We start from the raw sequence: 23,122 nt of genomic DNA, 5'->3' as shown, positions 1-23,122 counted from the left end.
CGCATCCACTTCTCTGATGGCCTGTACAGGGTTCTCAGTTACCGGAGTTGCGGCAGGAAGATTGTCACGATAAGAATCGCCGGCCATTTTTAGCAAAAAAGGAAAACTTTCCGGAAGAAGTGAAAAGATTAGGGGTTGCAATGAGCAGGAAAATAAGCAGGAACTCGAGATATCAGAAAAAGAGATATCCGGGGAATTCTCTCAAAATGAACGATGAAGTGTGAGAAGCAGATGACAAAGTTTCCCTATTTATAAGAGACACAAATTCCCCGAGCTTGAAACCCGAGAGTCACCATTCGAATCCAACGAGACACGAAACGTTTCAGTTCCTCAGAAATGTGTGTCATAATGATGGCTTGCGCACGAAGTAAGGCTTCATTTACCAACCGGCGTTACGACTCTGAAACCCTCGTAACAGTTCACGAGTACTAAAAAAACATCCACAAGCCATCCAAAATAAACAAAATGCAACTAAGGAACAGAATAAGGGGTCAGATTTCTCTCGAATACGTCACACATGTGTTCCGTCTGTCGATCCCAATGAGGCACGACCCCGACGAATAGAGGGACTAACTGTATTGGTCAAGATCTGACCACCACGACCAAGGTGGCAACGACCCCATTCTTGCCACCAGGTAGAAGAAGTCAATGAAGTTAACCTCATCCATCCTTTAAGACATTCGACACAGCGACGAAAGCAATGCCTTTCCACGACCAGGAAACTTCACTGACCCAGACACGCCAAGTCGTGGCAAGGGTAAGAGGGTTTTTCGACTATATATACAAGCAAAAGGAAACTCCGAGGGGGCGGCTTTTTTCTCCAGGCCCTCTCATAGAATAAAGGGAAGAATAAAACTCCACTTCTAAAGGGGAAGATGGGGACTTTTCAAAAAGAAAAGAGGAGAAGAGCTCCATTCTGGTACCCCGAAAGGGCAAAGCAATTGTAATTCTTCTTCCCTCTCTACGGAGAGGAAAGACAGTGCTCAATTTTAATAAGATCTTTGATACTCTATTCATCTATTATGCAATTGTTATTATTCAATTTTTCGATCCGGTATTAATTAGGTTTGACTACGATTTACCCCTTCATCTTTGATTGATTTGCTTTAAAATAGTTCAAAATCTTTTAAGTTAAACACTATGTACATTGAAGATATTTTGAAATAATAGTATATGCATGCAACAGTCTCTCAGGCGTACGTTCTTAGTAAATAATATGGATCATAAATTTATAGATCTTTATGTAATTTCAAATTAAAATAACAGAGAAAGAGTTCTCCTTTTCATCTTTAACAAATTACTGTTAGAGCTTTGTTATGTCGAGAAAGAGGCAAACCCGAAAATAAAAAAAGTAAAGAACACCAAATTTTAACGTGGAAAACCATTCAAATCGAAGATAAAAACTACGGGAGTACAAAGATCCAAAAAGATCCACTATAACAATAAGAGGGTTACAAAAGTTTTTCAAATTAGCTACACAACAAGTGCCAAATACGGAGCAACAATAGCAATAAATCAATTGAAGAAAGAGGAGAATCCACAAAAATGAAGCTATTGTTCGAGGCTTGAAATCAGATGTACGAACCTCCAAATCCGATCTTCACCGTTCAAATCAAAGACCAAGATGTTATGAACACTCAATCAAAATTTTAGCTCGAACCAACGGTTAACAAATTGGAAAACGCAATTTGACGTTGGCTAGTCAGAATAAAAATCTGCAGCAACACAAATACTTTTCTTCTCTCTTCTCTCTTGATGAAAGCTCTCTCAAAAATCACTCTTATGTGCTTAAATATTTCAAAGACTTGTATCAATGAGCATATAATAATTCTTCAAGGTTGTCCTATTTTTAGATCATGAGTGGTGCTTTCCCTTAAAGACAAAACAACTCTAAATGGGAACAAAAATCGAATCCAATTTCGAATAGGAATGGAAACCAAAAGAGAATAGGATTAGGCCATTGGGACTTTGGCTGGACAACATGGGCATATACCCAACAAACTCCCTCTCCAGCCAAGAGACCAAATGTATCTTCAAGTAGAGGAACTATTGACAGGCTTCATGCCTGCCAAATTTCTGCAAAACACATGCTTATCTGCAAGCTTAACTACGAAATCCTCAGGCTACTCCATATAAATCTCCTCATTTACTTGACATCCATCTGCTCAACTTTTAAATCTAGACTTGCGACTAAGCCTAGAACCACACGGATAGAAGACATCTTCACATCATGGGAGAAAATTTCATCAAAGTCAACTCCCTTCTTCTGGTCAAAACCTTTAACAACTAACCTCGCCTTGTATCTAGGCGCAGAGGTATGGTTATCTTGCTTTGTTCTGAATATCCATTTATTAGATAAAGCTCTCTTACCTTTCGGAAATTTCACTAACTCATATGTTCCATTCTCATGGAGTGACTTTATCTCATCTTCCATGGCTTCAATCCACCGATCTTTATGAGTATCTTGCATGGCTTCATCATAATTCTCAGGTTCTCCCATATCAGTAAAAAGTACATACTCATCAGGAGGATAGCGCATCGATTTTTGTTGTAGATCTTCTAAGAGAGGTTTCAAGAGCATTCGAAGTAGTTACCTGAGCAGGAATTGGTTGTCGATCAACCACAACTTCATCAACTGAAGCATCCATAACGTCTACATCATGATGATCATTTTGATCTTGATCACTAACTCCATTATTGTCTTGGGTTACTTCATGTGTAATAGGTGCCTTAGCAATAGAAACTGGATCACTATCAACTAAGCTCTCATTACTCTGAGAATCTATCTTCTTAGCTTTGTCAATATCTTCAATAGTCTGGTCTTCAAAGAATATTGCATCACGACTTCTAATAAGTTTATTGTCAACTGGATCATAAAACCGATACCCAAACTCATCTTGACTATAACCGATAAAGATGCACTGCTTAGTTTTGACATCCAGTTTCAATATCTCATCTTTAGGAATATGCGCACAAGCTTTACACCCAAAAATTCTCAGGTGATCATAAGAAACATCTTTGGCAAACCAAACTCTGTCTGGGACATCACCATCCAAAGCAACAGCAGGAGACAAATTAATAACATAAGCAACAGTGTTAAGTGCTTCCACCCAAAATGTATTTGGAAGTTTAGCCTCTGAAAGCAGACATCTAACTCTTTCAACCAGAGTTCTATTCATCCTCTCTGCCAAACCATTCAATTGAGGCGTCTTGGGCGGAGTTTTCTGATAACGAATTCCTTGCAATAGTTATCAAAGGGACCACAATATTCACCACCATTATCAATGTGAATACATTTTAATTTTCTTACCATATTTTGTTTTCCTATTTATTGAAGGAAAGGACAACATGTTTACCTTAATTGAGTTTTCCTTCTTGTAGAAGGAAATTACAAATCTCCCATATTTTGCTAGTTCCTTTTCTTGTAGAAAAATGTTTGGAGTTCCTTAAATTGAAGATCCATCATTCTCATTCAGTAACATCCACAATGCAGCCATATGATGTTTGAGAGTCGTGCTTAGGGTGAGAACTTTACGGGACAAATGTTAGTGTGTCACTTGTGTTTGCCTCTTCGTGAGGTTGTTCTCTCGATATTTTGTACTCTCTTTTATCATAGTGAATTGCTCATCTCCGCCCGTGGATGTAGGTCAGTTGACCGAACTACGTTATATGTTTGTGTCTCTTTTGATAGATTTTTCTTTTGTTATCTGATTTATCATCGTTGAGGGTTTGCTTTACTAGCTTCCGCATGACACCTAGTTTTTCGATCCTAACAGAGTTTCACATTTATTTTTTGCTCCAAACATGTATTTAAATTAAAATTCATAGCTCGGCTAATTCAGATTCATGCGGAGAAGGCATATGACAGGTTGTAAAGCATCCTCCCATAAAGAACTCTTCAATTCTAATTAAGACATGAAATCGAGACCGTAAATTAAAAGTAGAATAATGTGACTTTTAGCATCCAATTATACTATATTCTTAATAGGTTGGGTTAGAATAGATAACTTTGGTGAAACTTGTAAATAAAAAAGTTTAATTGTTGTACACTGATAAATGATAATGTTAATAGATTTACACCATTAAGTGAAATTACTCACAGTAATAAATAATTATTTGTAACTAACATGATCTGACAATCCAAAAAACAAAGGAAATAACCTCTATAAAGGTTAAATTACACTAACAACATAAAACTTTTTTATACGTAATTGAAGTCGCTGCTTCCATCTAGCGGTGGCAAAATAGATTTTAAGAAAAACAGTTATCCATCCATATTGGAGTATCTATTAAAAAATGGGTTAGATAATAAACTTCTTTTGAAATGAGTCAAGTGTGAATAAGATCCATATTATCACTTAAAAATGGATAATCAATAAAGATTAAAATTTGGAGGTTTTCATGTTTTGGAGATTAGGTATTCTCTCAAAAATGATCATAATCCAGAAGTCATCTATAATATAATCTCTCGATTAAAAGATTTTCTCTATCCGTATTAAATATAAGTTGGGTCGAATAGTTTATCTACTTCTGTATTACCCATTCTCGGTCTGCCTGTATCCGACCCAACCCGTTCGTCTGTCACCCCTACTTCCATCTATAATGTGCTCTCCTCACCTCTTCCCTGTATGGCTGTATCCTTTCTAGTGGCTGTAAATGGTTATACAACCTATCTCTGAGCAAAGCCGCCTCACATCAGTTAGTTACTTACTATTATTCTCAACTTCTATCTCTCTCTTCTTAGCTAGAGACACAAACATGAGAGACATAAGACAATTATTTGAGGAGATACAAAGATGCCATTATAGAGAGACAAAATAAATGCGTTTCAAATAATAAATGTGTTTCAACTAATAAATGTGTTTCCCAAGTTGTTTTGTTTGATTTGTAATGGCCAAGTACAGTAGGTTTTGAATAGTTCTAAATTGCTCTCTTTTATCTCTCTCACTTCCAAACGGTGCATAAGGTGGGAGAGTGTTAGTATTTTAGCATTTTAATATTAAAATAAAAAATGCCATAACTTTTACTACTCCATGATATAGAAAATGGTCATAACTCCCATAACTCCCACTATTCCATGATGTAGAAAATGGTTGTAACTCTTCTCCCATGTTCTATCACTAATTACACACTAATTATCTCATGTTCTCCATGATTTCATAACTTATTATCCCACTTTCTTCCAATTTAATTCAAGGAAGAATTCCTACACCTATAAATAGGAGTCTTTCTTCCCTAATGTGTTATGAAAAATAATTGTGGAGTGTTTCAATAAAGTGAGGTTAAAGTTGTGAAAAAGAAGAAGAGAGTTTTTACTTTTATTGAAGGAAGGTGTTCATCTTGGTGGAGTTTTGGACTCAACAGCTTGTCTAGAGTTTGTTCGAGTCATACGACGTGATCGGGCTGTTGTATCCTGGGGAGACAAGTCAAGAGGATTACTGCTGGACCAGTGAAGACTTTGTTGCAGTGGGCTTGAATCTCCTTAAATAAAGCGAGATATCCGCACCTCAGCCTGAAGATATTTTATTTTCTTCAACAACAGAGAGTTTCTTATTCCTCCAACCCTTTGCTTACTACCCCATTATCCCAACAATCAAACACTACCTAATTTTTCTCCTTAAGAAAATCTCACTTATGTATGAAATATTGCGGCCTAACGACCAATAAAATGAGTAAAAATTATGAAAAATTGGAGTTAAAGAGTTCAACATAAACAAAAAAGGCTTGATATCTATATATATGTTCGACCCAAAATTTAGATCCGGGTTCAACCAATTAGATTCAAATAAAGTAGAGTCAATCTTAGCTAATATTAATATCCCAATAGACAAGATATCCGATTTTGTGGTAGATAAGGTGTATATTTGACCGAATGGCAGTAAATGTAGACAAGGCTAACAATATTCAATGACCCAAAAGGTGGTAGGTAGCGTTAAATAATAAGAAAAAATGGCATCCTATATCAACCCATAATAGGGATTTGCAATTTTTTAGCCTTATATTAGTTTTGGAAAAGATAGCCCAAACAATTGGCATTATATAGCCAAATCCTAAAAAAAACTACTCTCTTTCATATTCTCTCTAAAAAAACTACACACTTAGCTTCCCTATCCCTTTCTCTCCTTGTATTTCTTCTTCTATCTCTTCTCTTTTGCTCTCATAGTTTAGCAAAAATTCTTGCAAATTATGCAAAAAAAAAAAAATCAGTGGGATGAAAAGGTAAGGTTGATCTCACATCAGAGAAAATCAGAAACAAAAACTAAGAGAAAAAAAATATTTCAACTTTGTTTTTCTTCTCTCTTTTTTTTGGTTGGGCTGAATGAGTGGGTGTGATTGAAATTGGTTGAAAATACCTAAACGAGGCTATATACAAAATTTGAGCAAGATTAACAAAAACTAAGAGAGAACAAATATATTTCAACTTTGTTTTTATTCTCTCTTCCTTTTTTTGGTTGGATTGAATGAGCGAGTGTGATTGAAATTAGTTGAAAATACCTAAACGAAGCTATACACAAAATTTGAGCAAGATTAAAAGTGATTTAGACTAGTTTCGAGCAAAAAATCATACCTAAAAATCCAACTGTGAAATATGTATATCACTTTGTATATCGTGTACATCAGTGTATATCAGACACAAGTTTTTAAGGACGTCTGTGTATATCACTTTGTATATCGGTATACAACACAATTTTATGGATGCCCGTGTATATCACATTATATATCGTATATATAACACAAATTTTCATGGATATACACAGATACACATAATATACATGAGATATCATTGATGTACATAGAGATATACACGGGTTACAATAGGGGATACACATGTGGAGTCATCTTGAACTTGAATTTTCAATCTGAAATGTGTTATACAAAGAAGGAAAATAAAATTTTAATAATTGTTTTGATATACACATTATTATTATGTTATACACTGTGATATACAAATAATATAATTATTAATTATTGATAAAAAACGGAAAATAAATTTTTGATATAGCATGTTTAAGAAAGTTCTAAAATATAAAAATAATAAATATAATTGTGGGAGTAAATAATATTTTAGTATACAAAGAAAATTAATTTTTGATGTACACAAAGAAGAAAAATAAACTTATGATATCTATTTTGATATACATATGTCCGATGTGCTATACACTGTGATATTCAAATAATACAATATTTTTATTGTGATATACATTGATATAAATGCAGCAATAACTATATATATAATTTATATTATTGATATAAAAAGAATAATATTATTTATATACAAAGAATGAAAATAAATTTTAATATACATGTTGGTATAGACAAAGAAGAAAAAAAAGAGTTGTGATATACATATTATTATTGTGATATACATTTATTGGTTATTTGATGCCAATATCTATAACTAGAGCTATTTTCTGCCAATTATATGAGTATGTTGTTATACCATGCCAAAACCTCATAATAATAATAATAATAATAAATAGCAAAATGAATGCCATTTAAGTAAATAAGAACATGCGAGTCACCCGAAAAGGGGTGAGATTTGTGGATATTCCTTCTGACAATGATGAATGATTGATGAGTCTTCGAATATTCAAGTAGTTCTTGGATCAAGCGGAAAAGTCATGCAAGAATCTTAGTAAAAATGTATTTCTCGTGTGCTTGCAATAACGCCAGATTCTCTCTATAAAGTCAGTGTGTTTTCTTACAAGTGAACATCTTCTCTCCCCGATTCTTGTGTCTCTTTCTATTTATAAGGAATATATACCTAGAATACCTTAATAATACAGGTACAAAGAATATCCACTAGAATATTCTCCTTTGATGTCTTATCATAAAACTAGTTGTTATTTACTCTATTTACGGTGAGTGCTCGACCTCGACTCTAATCTTCGTTGACTCTTCGTTCTCGATCTTTGTTGACTCTTCGACTTTGATCTTCAATAGCATTATCGGCCATGCCCTTCGATCACTTCTTAAGAGTTCGCTTAGACGTCGGACATGCCTTTATTGAAGTTGTACCGACAACACGTGGTAGTCTACGAGAACTTCTTTAATATATATATATATATATATATATATAAAATCAAAATGTTATATATTTAAAAAAAAAAAACTTGAATTTCTATCTAAGTTAAATTCATTCAGCAAGAAAAGCAATAAGTCTCCAATAAACCGACATGTCTCTTAAAGGCATTCTAAAACTCAACACACAAACTTTATTTATTCTTTTGTTGAGAACTCAAAAAGATGGAAAAAAAATGTTCTTTTTTCTATTTATTGCTATTACCTACATAGTCCTATAAAGCCCACCTACTAAAACTCTCTTCACTGAATGCTAAACAGTAAAGTCTTTAGCTGCAGCCTTTTCACTCCACAAAATCTTCCCTGCAGATTTCCTCCCCACTCCACCCTCACTTCAAAAATTCCCAACTTTTTTTTTTTTCAATTTTCAGATATATAGAGATGTTATAATTTCCAATTTCCTTATCTTTTTTTCTTTATTTATACACAGCTTATTGGCAGTGAACAGTTAGGAGAAATTATGCTGGACTATGAATGGGAAACTGGCGGCGAGGAAACCACCCAAGAAACTGACCAAAACGATCAATTTTTTGACCCTTTTGTCAACCCTCTTGCCCATTTTTCACCTATAAGAAACCACCTCGACCAACAACAACAACAACAAATACAAAATCATCAATTTCCCCAATTTCAAACAACTCCAAATAACAACCATTTTAGCTCCTTGTACAACCCACACACTTATGATGTTCCCTACTCTCAAACACATCATACATCCATGCTTTCTCTACAACCTACTGGTTCGACCGGGTTCAATACGGTTTTACCAAAAAGCGAACTCCAGTTTATGGGTGGTATTGATTTCACTAATACTAGTAGGATTGGGTTGAATTTGGGCGGAAGAACTTATTTTGCATCGTCGGAAGACGATTTCGTGAACCGGCTTTTCCGACGGACTAGGGCGGTGGAGGCCGGTTCGCCGAAGTGCCAAGCTGACGGCTGCAACGCTGATCTCACTCATGCAAAGCACTACCACCGACGACATAAAGTGTGTGAGTTTCACTCAAAAGCTGCCACCGTTATTGCCGCCGGTGTGACTCAGCGCTTCTGCCAACAATGCAGCAGGTTATATTACGTTGGGAAAAAAAATCTTTATGCATTAAATCACACTATTTTATGATAATTATGTGATGAACTGAAGTTAGAATAATATTAGAGTGCTAATTAACTTTATTCTTTTTATGCTTAAAAAACACACAGATATAATTAGAAACCTTGGACTGTTTTTGCCTTTCCATGTGTTTTTCCTTTTCCACATTACAATAATCTTGTATTGTACGACTGTAACAATGAGAATGCGTCGTTCCAACTTCCACGGAGATGGGAAAGTAGATGACGGAAATGCCCTTTGGTATGTTAAAGAGCTAATGATTGGGGTTTGAGGAGTTGAAAAGTCGTACGTACATGGGAGATATATCCAGAGGGCAATTATGTCCGTAAAATTATGTTCCTCAATTAGTTTTGCTACCCCGTTATGACATGTTACATACTGTCCTATTTTTGCTTCTTATAGTAAAGACAGCATTTTCCGTTTTGGTTTAAGCATTAAAAGAAAGAATCATCAGCTTTAATCAACACAGAGAAAAGTTTTTTTTTTTTAATTTCTTCTTAAATTCAATATAATTAGTACCATTATTTCATAATTATTCTGATAAAAAAGCTGCGCAGGTTCCATGATCTGTCAAAATTCGATAATGGTAAAAGAAGTTGCCGGAAAAGATTGGCAGATCACAACCGGAGAAGGAGGAAGAATCAGCAAGTAATCAACAAGAAACAGCCTCAACAAGAAACAGCCTCATTATCCGACAAGCTTAATTCAAGTAACTTTCATCTCCTACGGCTTTTTGGGATTTAAATATTCAATTTATGTGAACCTATTTTTCTTTTTAGTTGGCGTTTGGACATAAGAATTGTAAAACTTCAAAAAATGGTGAAATTTATTTGAAATTTAGAGTTGTGTTTGGACATGAATAGAATTTTGGGTTATTTTTGATGTTTTGTAAGTGATTTGAGTGAAAATTTTGAAAAACAGCTTTTTGAAATTTTTCAAATTTACGAAAATTTTCAAAATGCATCTTCAAATGAAAATTGAATATTTTATGAACAAACGCTAATTTCGAAAAAAAGTAAAAATTTTTGGACAAAAGGAAAAAATTTATTATGTCCAAACAGGCTCCTTAGTGTGTGGCAAAAAAAAAGGACGGTTTTTCATATTTGGAAACAATTTGACTTTATACATTGATTTATAGCCACACAAAATATATGTGTCTTATTTCAAATAAAAAATCTTCTTTTTTTTTCTTCTTAAACTTCGTGTTCAGTCAAATAAATTTATATAAATTGAAATAGAGGAGTAATATATATTGATAACGCAAAGAGGCCAGGAGGATCGCATTAGGAAGATAGCCAGCATAAAACTACAGTCAATTCATGATAAATCCTCACAAGTAAAGATTTTTTTATAGTGTAATTTAATTAACTTGTGATAGCATATTAGTTACAACACATTAATTTTACTAGATTTCCAGCCAATTAATACAAATAATAAAGATATGACTTATAACTACCTTATAAGTGTCCTAACTATGTAAATATTTTTTTATACTAGAACGCATAAAACTTAAACTCTTGTTATCTTCTGTATAGTGGTTCCCTTTTTGTTCATGATAGGAAATTGAATATTGGCGTTTTCTTGGTTTTATTTTTGAATAAATTTTGTTTTATCTTTTGGGGAAGAGTCTCCAGCTGAATCAGGAGCACATTCATCAACAGTGACAGTGGCCATATCACCACCAAGTAATTCAATGGATTGTTTTAGGCAAAGAGCATATCAGCTAGCTGCCAGTGGCGGAGCCACTCGTTGGCAAGGGGAGTCAATTGACACTCATTCGTCGGAAAATTATACAGCGTAGATAGGTTAAATATTTTATTTTTATGTATATATATATTATGTGTTGACTCCCCTTAACTTTTTCATATGCTTACTTATTTATATTTTGACTCCCTTTAGGGATAATTCTGGCTTCGCCACTACTAGCTGCAGCTGCAACAATACCAACTTCCTCAACATCAACAAGCTCACTCTTCTTCTCAATTGGGTGACCGCAAATTAATCTATTTTCTTTTGAACTTCTCATAATTTCAAGCTTGCTTTAATGGCCACAACAATCTAGTACTACCATGCATCTACAAAATTACATACTTCCCCCTCCACCCACCACCCCCACCCCCACCCCCACCCCACCAAAAAAAGGAAGTTTAGATATGAAATTTATGAATGATATATATCTATATATATTTGCTAACTAGTTTATCCCACCTTCATATCACACTGACTAAACTTTGATTTCGTTAATCAAGTTAATATAGTATAGAGAAGACTTATTAATCTTATTATCATATGCATGTACTTAGACACTGATTAATCTTGAATTATCAAAGAATTTAAGTTTCCCACATTTCCCCTCACTTCGTATTTCGGCCTAATCCCAACAGTTTCTTAATTGATACTAGTTGAATAGGATGAGGGGTAAGACAAATTACATTCAAACGTTTTCACGAGAAAATAGAAGTTTCTATTTTTGCTATAAGGGTTGGACATGCATGGCAGGCAAGTGCAGGCAGGTGAATTCCCATTTTTCAAAATTTGCATCATTATATTTTTCTTTTGTCTGGTATTTCTTTCTATGGAAAAACGCATAGAAATACTACGACACAACATATTCAGAGGTTTAATATTTCTATGATATTTTATAGGTTTAACAGCATATTCAGAGGTTGTTCAACTTGGAATAACGTGTTTACTACAACACAACATTTTACCACGTATAAAAATTGGTAAATAAGCAAATTAAAAGACAATTAAAAATGGTTTATAATAGTGAAGCTGTTCCGTGCATGAAAGTATTTTTTATCAAGCTTTTATGCGTTGAGGGTCCCCTATAAAAGGATTTTTAATGATCAAATAACACATAAATATCTAGTATTTCATGGTCTTCTTTCATTCTCTATTTTCCCTTTCTTTATTGTTTTCCTAATAAATGATATCTTTACTTTTATTTGGGTGTTTTATTGTCATTAAGTAGAATACTAATAATTGGACCAACTGTTGTCCTTGACTATTCTACGTATCAATTGTTTGGCACTTTCTTGTCAGTGAGACATGATTCAAAGGAGTTTATGTTAGTTGTGTATAAGAGGACAGATCTAAAATTTGAATTAGAGATGTCACTAAACCCATTGATCAATATTTTGTCTGTTAAATTTAAAATATAGTATTAATATTTAAATATTTTAACATGTATATATAAAGATTACGCTAAAATTATTGGGTTCAACTGAACTACAACTTATATTCTACATCCATCACTAGAATCTAATATAATTAAGAAGGCTGCATAGAGCATGAAAAATTCTTCGACATTATATAGCTAACTTGGATTTTAATTACTATTAAAAATATCCACGAAAATTCTATTGTTGAATCCTTCTATATATTAAAATTATACGGTATTCTTAATGTTTCCACGTAAAAGTAAATTTGTTCAATATATTTGGTGAATTCTCACGTGTATTTTCTTAATGTTTGTCAAATTAACTGTTGTAATGAAATATAATCAACCTTGGAATGACTTTACTCCAAGAACCTTTCAAGTTAAATGATCTTCAAAATAGTAATAAACAAAAAGCAAATAATAATATTATCCCTGTCCACAACTTTAGCTGATCACCGATGCATTGAGTGAACTAACTCTTATGTTCTCTAAGATCAGGATCAGTCTTCCCAACTCTCAAGTCCACAAAAAACCGGATAACTATTACTCATATTCCCTTTTTCCTTTCTCCAATTCTGAGGCATTTAATTTTCCTTCATTAATTTTGGTCATGTGTCATTAATTAATTCATAATATCATATACTGGCAGTATTTCATCCACATTCATATAGTTAGTACAAGGGAAGTGGTAATTGGTATAGTTTCTTGACAATGGAAATTCAATCAATCATCCTTGGACCAATTATCAATATGAGTAATAGTTATCACGTTTTTTGTGTTGCATCAGAAATGAAGAAGAAGCTTCTCTAAAGATGTTACTTTCATGCTTTTCTTGAAAACCAAGCTAAGCCCTCTCTTCCGAACATTCGACGAAATTTAACAATTCCAACCCCTATCAATTACGTAACTTTTTTTCTCTGCGCATTGAGGTTGCTAGTATTTGGGATTCATCTTCATGTCCTTTTCAAATTTTATTACCAACATTTTAGCATGACTATTTTGTTGTTGTTGTTGTTGTAGTATTAAACGTATATCAGGTATAAAAACATGTAATGTGTTTCTCAAATTGTGTCATTTCTTGTAGTTTTTTGTGTTTAAGTGATGCATTTGAAATGTGGTTAGAATGTTCAAATGGAACATGATTAAGATAAGATGTTAAAATGAAAAAATAATGCCAACTTTAAGAGGTCGCTTATGAGTTCGGCCTAAACAATATGGAAGTGTCGCAAGACTATCTGATGGATGAAATTCAAAAATAGCCAGATTTACAACTGGTCATTCAAAAATAGCCCAAATTCAAAAGTAATCGAAATTTAGCCACTTTTCATGTAAAGATAAATCTGAGCGAAAACACTGTTCAAAACCCGAAAAATGCGTTAGTATATTATGCTGGAGTTCCAGCATAAGTATACTTGAACTCTAGCATATTATATTAGAGTTCCAGGATAAGTATGCTGGAACTCCAACATAATATGATGGAGTTCCAGCATAAGTACACTAGAACTCCAGCATAATATACTGGAGTTCCAGCAAGTATATCGGTCCAGCATAATATACTGGAGTTTGGAGCACCGGTGCTCCAGTCTCCAGTATATTATACTGGAGCCAGCAAAGTATACCGGTCCAACATAATATGCTGGAGTTCATACACAGATGAACCGAACTCCAGTATATTATGCTGGACCGATCTCTGTTGCAGCAAAATAGTGGCTATTTTTTATTGACTTAGTAAACGCTGGCTATTTTTAAATGAACAGTCTGAAAACTGGTTATACCGTGCTATTTTTACAAGACTATCTGATGGATAATCTGAATACGAGCCCATGTTATCTCACTTGCTAATGCTAGCCACCTAAACAACCCAATACTCCTTTGAATAAAAATGGAAAGAAATAAAAAATCCAAATCAGTGATATATCTGCGATCATGATGTCAACAGTAGATAGTTATATATACTTATGATTATTTATTAAGAAAAAGTCCGAACCCGGCCCTCAATATTGACCCTCTAAGGGGAAGGAAGGTCACGGGGGAAGTGCACGGTTAGCCTCTAATAACATATGTATTTTTTTTAAGTTATTGTTTAAAATGTCTTTAGTCTTTAGCCACTGCTTTAATAAACGTTACCTGCCCGGACGAAAACACCCTTCTGCTCATAAAAGTTCAGGACCAAGTGTCCTTAACTTTTGAACTTGCAACTCTAAGTTCAGGACTACATGTCCTTAACTTTTGAACTTGGAACTCGAAGTTCAGGACCACCTATCCTTAAGTTTTGTGCTTGTAACTCTAAGTTAAGGACTACTTGTCCTTAACTTTTGAACTTGTAAGTCTAAGTTCAAGACCAAGTGTCCTTAACTTTTGAACTTGTAAGTCTAAGTTCAAGACCAAGTGTCCTTAACTTTTGAGCTTAATAGTCTAAGTTCAGGACCTATTGTCCTTAACTTTTGAGCTTGTTAGTCTAAGTTTAGGACCTATTGTCTTAACTTTTGGGCTTCTTAGCCTAAGTTCAGGACCTATTGTTCTTAACTTTTGAACTTGTTAGTCTAAGTTCAGGACCAAGTGTCCTTAACTTTTGAACTTATAATTCTAAGTTCAGGACCAAGTATCCTTAACTTTTGAACAAAGACATAGTCTTGCGTGCTAATTCAACATATTTGTTTGCCTATCTGCTTGCAGTGGAATCTGTTCCACACACTGAGAACGCTTGGATTCTTGGGGATTTTCTTACTATTCGTCGGACACAGAACCCTCTCACATCTGGCGTGCACATCTGCCAAGTTGAAATCTGCCTGATTTAGATAGATTGATTTTGTTGAACCTATAAATGCGAATAAAATGTTCACGGGAAAGAGGCTAGCTATCTTTAATTTTTTTGTAGGACAAATTATTTATGATATAACTATATCGAATTTCCAGTCCACAGATTGTGAAAAATTCAATTTTGCCATTTTATCTTGCAAGTAGTATGTTAATGTGAGGTGCCTATCGTTCTCTTGGTAATCAGAGGAGAGGAGTTTGGGAAAGTTTGATCGGGAGAAAGGGTTTTGAAATTTTGATAGAGGGTTTGGGAAGAAAAAGAGATAGAAGAAAGGGTAACACTGTCTTTTCATATTAATTTTAATAGATTAGTGACTATTTTTGCTCAGCATTAAAAATACTGGATAAAATATAAATACCACTTTCAAAAGTGGCTACTCCGCGTAATTTTTACGAGGGTCACATCTCACATTTGGGAACTTGTATCTTCTAAACCGGCCCTCAATAGGAGGCCAATCCAGTCCTTCAATATGACTAGCCCACTTAAGGGTCCAACAAAACTCTTCTAAATTGTTTGAACATATTCAGTTTAGTCTACAAAAAGCTAATATTTTTACTTTTAGCCCGCACCAAAAACTATTTATATTCAATAGCAGAAAACGTATATAAAATTTTAAAAAATATTTTTTCAATTATAATTTTAAGAGTGACTATATAACGTCATTTTCCCAATTATATATTCCTATCTTATAGGGGAAGGTTTCGTGAAATCACCAGGAACTCTTAGGTTAGCTCAACGAGATAATTCTATAAAAGGATGACGGGATGAACTCAATTTTTTTTATTTGCAATCATATTTAATCAAATTACATTAATTTAATTAGGATATATAAAAATATGAAGGAAAAAAACAGGCACAAATACTTACAGCAAACAAATAATTTATTCATAACTATCAAATTAAAGGGAGAGTAAATATTAACTTAATTATGGAAAATATATTTACTTTGTTTGATGCAAATATGAATACATTATCATGTCTGCGTAGTGATTGACTGATTGTAGTGCATAGGCAGATCTCTCATCTCCCGAGACAAGAAGATGAAGATAACTCAAAACTCATGCTTAGAATCTTAACTACAAATCCCACTTTAAATTAAATAAACAAGGGAAACGTAGTTATCATCGAATATTGCGTCGCCGTAATTGCAACCAATACTAGATTTTTTTAAATAATTAAATAAAGATTGAATTAAAAAGCTCCAATAAAAGTGAATGGGGGTCACTATCATTGTTGCCCTCAAGCCTCAACAATTGCTCTCATGATGCCGTAAACACGGGACAAATATCTTCTTCCCTTTTTAATCTCGCCAGAATACAAATATCTGCAAAGTTGACATTTTGGGCACTGAACTCCAAGTGTGATACCAAAAGTTGATTGATGTCATAATGTGATATTTTAGGCGAATTTCACCCGATAAAATAGGGAAGAGATGTTATTACTATATTATATAAATAATCGTGCTTTAGATTTTAGCTAGTGACATATTTTAAAATCGTGGGGCCTAGATTAAAGTGGACAATATCATTATTGAATCGGGCTATTATATATGGTATGAAAGTCACTTTGTGTATGACCCTAACGGTGGTGGGGTAAACCTCAGCAAATATGATGAGTCCTTAAAGAGTGTATGTGACACCCTAGGCCAATCTCTCATCGATAAAGCACGAGAGATATTGGTATATAAGTAAACATGCCTTGGACCCTAATAACGTATTTTAAAACTGTGCGGGCATGGAATTAAAGCGGACAATTGTTTAACCAAAAAGTGGAATTTCAGTCAAAACTTTAATTTAGAAGAACACGGGTTACTGATAATCAAAACTGAATAAAGAAAAGTAATTTTGCTAACAATAAGAAAGACAAAAGAAAACAAAATAAACCAGTATATTCAGATGATCTTTTGTGTCTTTATAAATGATTCATTCTCTCCTTTTTATAGTTATCTTAAAGATAAACATTTTGCCTTTGTTATAATTAGGTCACTATAGACGATTAAAGGCATTAAATGTTACGTTACATAATCATTGTAATTTAATATAGATTCTATAACGTTTTTAGTATTTACTGCTTATTAAATACTGTATTTGTACTCTCTTATGTTGTCAGATTCATTCTCCTTGACTTTTGAGTATAAATAGGTACGAGCGTTGAGTCTTTTGAATAACTGCTCGTGCCTCTACTTGTACCTTCTGCTCGTATCTATTGCAACTAGTGTCTCTTTGCCAATCATCACTCTTTGACCAGTCTTCGTGTCATGACACGTCATCTTCCAATCACTTTAATATGTAAACTCGATTTTCCCAATACAACAACATCACTGGTGAGTTGGATTGTTACATAAAAGTACCAAGAACCTAGCATAAAATTAAAAGTTATATTTGATAGAATATAGAATTTTTGCACTTTTCTTGAATTTGAATTTGTGATAGTAAGTTACATATTTTTATCATATGATCCTAACAAATATTTATTACAATTTCTTTTTATAATTACTCTATATGTTAATTGTGTAGATTTTTCTTACACTACCTACCCGAATAACTCAAAACTGAGATTTTTTCGTTGTATATCACCATCCACAGCTTTCCACCACACAGTATTATGGATAAAGAGTTAAAAACACTTTTCATTGGGGTTAATATAAGCCATGTAGTTAGAAGAGTGGGGACCTGTTTATTGAGTTGATGATACTAAAATGATAAAAGAGTCAGTTGAACTGTGAAAGTTACTTTTTGTATAAATGACTAGGGAAAACTACAAAAAAGTAGTACTATTACTCCATTAAAGCTCTATTATAAAAAGTCATTTTTGGCCAATTTCATATTCTTTGTGCTATTTTACTAGGAATAGCACAAAGATTGTACGTGTATTGTTTCTATATGTATTCTATCACGTCGGTTTCTTTCTCTCTAACTCAGTCGGTCAAGTCACTCCGAATTTACATTCCTTTTTTTCTCTGATCGATTCATTATATTCAATCAAGCCACTTCTACCTATATAGTACTTACGGATAAAAATATTAAAGTGAAAAGCTTTAAGAAATCCTATATATTTTTCGAGCTCAGATAAACATGTGACATGTAAGAGGATCTTAGAAATGTATAGTACCTATCGGCTCTCACATTGAGATATAATAAGAGCATCCAGAAAAGGTCATGAAATGCTTCATTGCTTAAGATTTTAAAGTTGGAGGCTCATATTTTCAATTTCGAGCAGTTTGGTCTTGGAAATGTATTCCTTTTAATTACAAGCCCGGGACATTAAAAAAGGTAGTCTATTACACGAAGCATTCCGCGTTTACATAGCCTATCTTGATGCACGCATTAGTAATTGATTCCGCGGCTCGAACAACGTAACTTTACCGTTGCTGAAAAGATAGATCTCATGCATGGACATTACTGCATGTGTATAACCCCATTCTCGCAATTCGAATGTGTACAACCCTATTCCGCCTAATCACGCCTGTTTGTCAACATCGATGTACTTAATGTAACATTGATTAAACTATTCAAACTTTTGCATATTAGGTTTCTCTTCAAGAAAAGAAAAATCGAGAAAACGTACAAAAAGCCATGTATTAGCCAAACTAAATGGAACAAACGAAAAGCCATTGCTTAAAAAGAGCAAAGATACCACGTTAGTAAACAACATTGCATGGATCGATGGGAAAAGAATCTGCACATCGGAAAAAAAGCTAAATCAGAATACTTTCGTTTACTGTTACTTGTATAAGTAAAGAGTACGTTTTCTTGTTTAAATAATAATTAAGAATATGATACCAACGGAAGAAGCAACTAGAATATTGCATTCTAATCAGTGTTGATTCTACTTCATCTTGAAACTGTTGCTTTCAAACTAAAAGTTGTGATTTGTGAAGCCAAGCAAGCCCACCATGTGGCTTCTTGTTTCGATAGTTTACAAATCAAGAAAAGTGAAAAGACATGCACTTGGACACACACAACTACTAGTACTATCTTATCATATATATATATAAACATATAAACCTTCTTTTATATCTATAGGTGATCTATTGAGTTACGTACCTTTCTTACCATGAAAATAGGTTCAAAACGTGAGTCTTGCTCACTCTTAGGACTTGTAATTTTAAGTTAAAGCTACAACATGTGTGTGTACATATATAAAAGAATAATACAATAATAAATTTAAATAAAATCTAACCGTTTTAACTGGGAAGACTCAAGGAGGGGATCCGGAGACTTTAAAGAAATAACCCAAGAGATGGTGGATAGCAAGAAGAAAGAAGTGTGGAACAACCATATAGAGACAAAAAATACGAGATAATTTAATCATGCACTTAAAATTTGATAGGCAGAGAACTAAATAGTTATATTGGTAGGAGGTAATTACTCCATAGGCAGCACAATCGGATTATGCACTTTCAATTTGACTCATCAAACACCACATTACAAGAAAAATGAGAAGAAAAAAAAAGGAAAATTAAGAAGTTTGGGAGTGATTTTAATTTGTTCGTTGGAAGTAATGTCCCATGGCTTGACTAACACTTCAATCTTTCACTTCGAGGGAGCTTTTTGCTGACACAACAGAAAAAGACAAAAGATGAACAGTTGACAAAGCTTTATCACCTATGTACTTATTCGAGAGCGAAACTTAATTAGCAGATAATCTTGATTAGCTAGGAGATAAACGTCACTTTAATTCATACCAATCTTCTTAAATTCCCAAAGCAATTCCACTGGATTACAATGTAGTATAATACTCATTTTATCTTTGACACATCCATTAAAGAAATACAAAACTCCTCGAGAAAAAAAATGTATTGACTAAATTAATTGTTATCTTGACACATTGAAATATGTAAATAAGGCCAAATTTTGAAAAAATAAAATTAATTTCTTTTTGATTATGTAAATGAATATTTATTTTGGACCAAAAGTTAAAAAACAAAAATATAGTCACTTATTGTGTATCGGCGGAAGTACAATTTACCAAGTTCATTGACTTTTTAAAATATTACTACTTTTTCTAAGTTTATTTCCAATAAATAATAAAGAGAAGGGGAAGAGAGGTCTCAATAAATACCTTCAATGAACCTGGAAAAAGTTACCAGCTTTAAGTACTATGAATTCTTATGCAATAAGGAATTAAAGGCGCATTCAATTCTCCTTAAGAGACTCAACTTTTTTCCCCTTCCTTTCCTCTTAAGAGACTCAACTATGCAAGCAATAGAGTGCACAAGTGGAAGTGCTACTTTAGCCCCACCCCTAAGCCTATACCCTCTACTCCCTAACCCAAATAAGTTGTGAATTGACATAGACAAAATGTCCAGCCCCTACCACAGAAACCCTACTATATCAAGAAAGTATTAATCCCTACTGTGACGGTTAGGTTTTTGTGGACTTGGTTAAACTTACTATTTTCTACTCGAACTTTGTATATACATGTAAAATTAAGAAAAGTAAAATCGCATTAAATGATATACACATAGTTTAGATTCTAAATCCGGAGTCACTAAGATTAATCTCTTCCGTTGGAAAAACAAAAGTGGTAATATATATTTCTTGCATGAACTTCCTTATAATGAAGATAGGGAATTAATTAAGTATCAAGAAAAGATATTACGCAAAAGAAAAAGACAAGAAAGATATAATATACTTATAAGAGAAGGCATATGGAAAAACCCATATTATCGCATGATTATCATCTACTACTAATTTGTATATAGAGCTCCATTGTGTTTTAACAAACTTATTCAGCTAGGACATATAGGGCAGAAAACTCTTACCGGTCAAAAGAGTAAACTAAAATAAAAAAAAACATACAATTATCCATAATATTAACATGATTAACCACCTGAGAATTAAGCTTCTCTCTTTCCTTTAGTGAATTTCTTCAACACATGACATCCTTAAGAAGCTTGTACCTGCGAGTGGACGTACGAGGAGACGGTGCTCCGCCGTGATTATTCTTTGGCTTTTGATCATGAGTTCCTTCTTCCCTATGATCATGCTGTTGTTTAATTTTATCACCTGGATATTCTGATCTGCTGCTTATGCCTACTCCTGAATTACTACCCGCCGCTGATTTCTTAGACGAATTTCCACGCCTCGAGCTGCTTCTTCCCTCACTTTGACACCAGTCACATACCTGAACTGGCTCTGATAATTCACTGTAGTAGTTGCTACAATACCTGTATGATATTTACACATACATTAAAACAAATATTTTTTAAAAAAAAAACAGTATTTGCAAGTACACGGAATATCACAATTAAGTACTAATCATGACATACTAACATCAATAATTATGACTCATGATCTCATACTATTATCATACAAAATAAAAGTAAAAAATAGAAGGTACGACTAAATTTCTGAGAAGACAAGAAGATTTCTAAATAACAATATAGTATCTAACATAAAGGTGAAGTAATTAATATAACAAGGCCTAATCATCGTTATATGATCACAAACTAAAATTTCCGAATTATGAAGTATTGAAAGTCTGGGTAGGATATATGTGTGTTCCCTCAAATAGCGCATGGTGGCGGTGGACTAATGTCATGTTTGGTTTGCCACAAACAAGAAAAAGGCAAAACAAAGAGAATACGGACAGAAAATCAGTCAAAAAGACTATAAAAGCAAACCAATCTGTGGACTAAAGTTTCCCAAGAAAGTTAATGCCAAGAAAGAAAAACAAAAATCTAAACTAAAAAAAATTAATTTCAACGATGGGTAAAGCAATTCTAATTAAGAAAATCATCATCGACATGATGTATGAGTGTGTGTGTGTGTGTAGGGAGGGGTGGCGGAGCATACGAGTGCTGGTAGCGGTGGTGGCACTTGCAGCAGCGGAAGAGCTTTTCCGGGAAGCCGACGTCGCCGCACATGGAGCAAACTTTCTTAAGATCCACCATTTTCTCTCTGTTCTTTATCAACTTTTAGTATTTTTTCTGTGTTTTGGAGACAAAAGAGCAACTGCAGAGAAACAACTAAAAGCCTAAAAAACCAGAACAAAACGTTTTGAGTCGGTGTTTGCGCGTCATATCTCATTTATATAGAGAGAGACATGGTTATATAAAATAATGGAGTACTTTATTTTGTTATTTGATTTATTGGATATTCAGAAGAAAAATTAATGAATATATTATTAATGTGAGAGGGATATATATACAGGTAGACCACAGGTTGCTTGCAGTCGTTTTCAGTTAAAGGGATAGACGATGTGATCCTTAAAACTCCCTATGCCTAAAATTACCTTTATGTCCTATGCCTTAAACTAGAATTACAGAGGTTTGGTTGAGTTAAAAAAAAAATTATACTAATTAATTTTACAGTTAATTTAATTCATCAAGTTAGTACTGTGACAAATTCTCTTTCATTTGGTTAATGTTTTTTCTCCTTTTTTCATCTTAATAGTTTATCCAATTTTTAACATTTCTTTCATGTATTTTGTCATTTTCTGTCTGGTAGCTTTTCAGAAAATAAGGGTTTGGTTTACTCCTTTTGTTTCAACTCTTTCAAGGAGCGTGAGAAACAATTCATGCCAGAAAGGAAGAAATTTCTGACGGGAGTTATATTTTCACTTTTTCTTTTTTTGGGTTGAATTTCTTCAACAATAACTATCGTTTATTACCCTTAATAATACGCACAAAGTGGTCATCCAAATTTCTTGTCCAGTTTTGGTAATTCCATCTACTAGGAGTACTATTTTATGGTAGAGGATAATGTCAATTGTCAATATCTATTAATTAACGGCATAAGTATTAACAAATTTAACTGCTTAATCGAAACAAAAATATCGAACACGTGATGATTAATTATAACATGAATGATTATTTTATCTCGATGACAATTACTTGATAATTATTAGTTTATTAATTACTACTTTTTATTAAAAGGAAGTATGCGATTCAGTATCCGAAGACAAAAAATCTACTTAAAATTTATTGCTTTCGGACCTTGTC

General features: G+C 33.5%; 2 protein-coding genes across 6 annotated transcripts; one reads left to right on the top strand and one right to left on the bottom strand.

Moving 5' to 3' along the window:
• Positions 1-8,321: 8,321 nt before the first annotated feature.
• Positions 8,322-11,332, top strand: LOC104231244 (squamosa promoter-binding-like protein 8). Of its 3 annotated transcripts, none has more exons than XM_009784197.2 (4): positions 8,322-9,147; positions 9,751-9,902; positions 10,828-10,998; positions 11,093-11,332. In XM_009784197.2, the coding sequence occupies exons 1-3, from the start codon at positions 8,543-8,545 to the stop codon at positions 10,992-10,994; spliced, it is 924 nt and encodes a 307-aa protein (XP_009782499.1). In that variant the 5' UTR covers positions 8,322-8,542; the 3' UTR covers positions 10,995-10,998; positions 11,093-11,332. The 3 variants fall into 3 exon arrangements, with proteins under 3 accessions (XP_009782499.1, XP_009782498.1, XP_070016047.1); XM_009784196.2 differs by having other exon boundaries at positions 10,819-10,998; XM_070159946.1 differs by lacking the exon at positions 11,093-11,332 and having other exon boundaries at positions 10,821-10,914.
• Positions 11,333-17,476: 6,144 nt separating this feature from the next.
• On the bottom strand, positions 17,477-22,270 carry LOC104231242 (uncharacterized). 3 transcript variants are annotated; one of them, XM_070166497.1, is made up of 3 exons: positions 21,975-22,270; positions 21,080-21,346; positions 17,477-17,531 (listed from the first exon to the last, which is right to left on the bottom strand). In XM_070166497.1, the coding sequence occupies exons 1-3, from the start codon at positions 22,070-22,072 to the stop codon at positions 17,492-17,494; spliced, it is 405 nt and encodes a 134-aa protein (XP_070022598.1). In that variant the 5' UTR covers positions 22,073-22,270; the 3' UTR covers positions 17,477-17,491. The 3 variants fall into 3 exon arrangements, with proteins under 3 accessions (XP_070022598.1, XP_009782497.2, XP_070022601.1); XM_009784195.2 differs by lacking the exon at positions 17,477-17,531 and adding an exon at positions 18,643-18,852; XM_070166500.1 differs by lacking the exon at positions 17,477-17,531 and adding an exon at positions 18,894-19,730.
• Positions 22,271-23,122: the final 852 nt, after the last annotated feature.

Source organism: Nicotiana sylvestris, chromosome 1 (assembly GCF_000393655.2).
Source record: "Nicotiana sylvestris chromosome 1, ASM39365v2, whole genome shotgun sequence".
Taxonomy (NCBI): Eukaryota; Viridiplantae; Streptophyta; class Magnoliopsida; order Solanales; family Solanaceae; genus Nicotiana; species Nicotiana sylvestris.
This window is presented reverse-complemented; position numbering and strand designations above follow the sequence as displayed.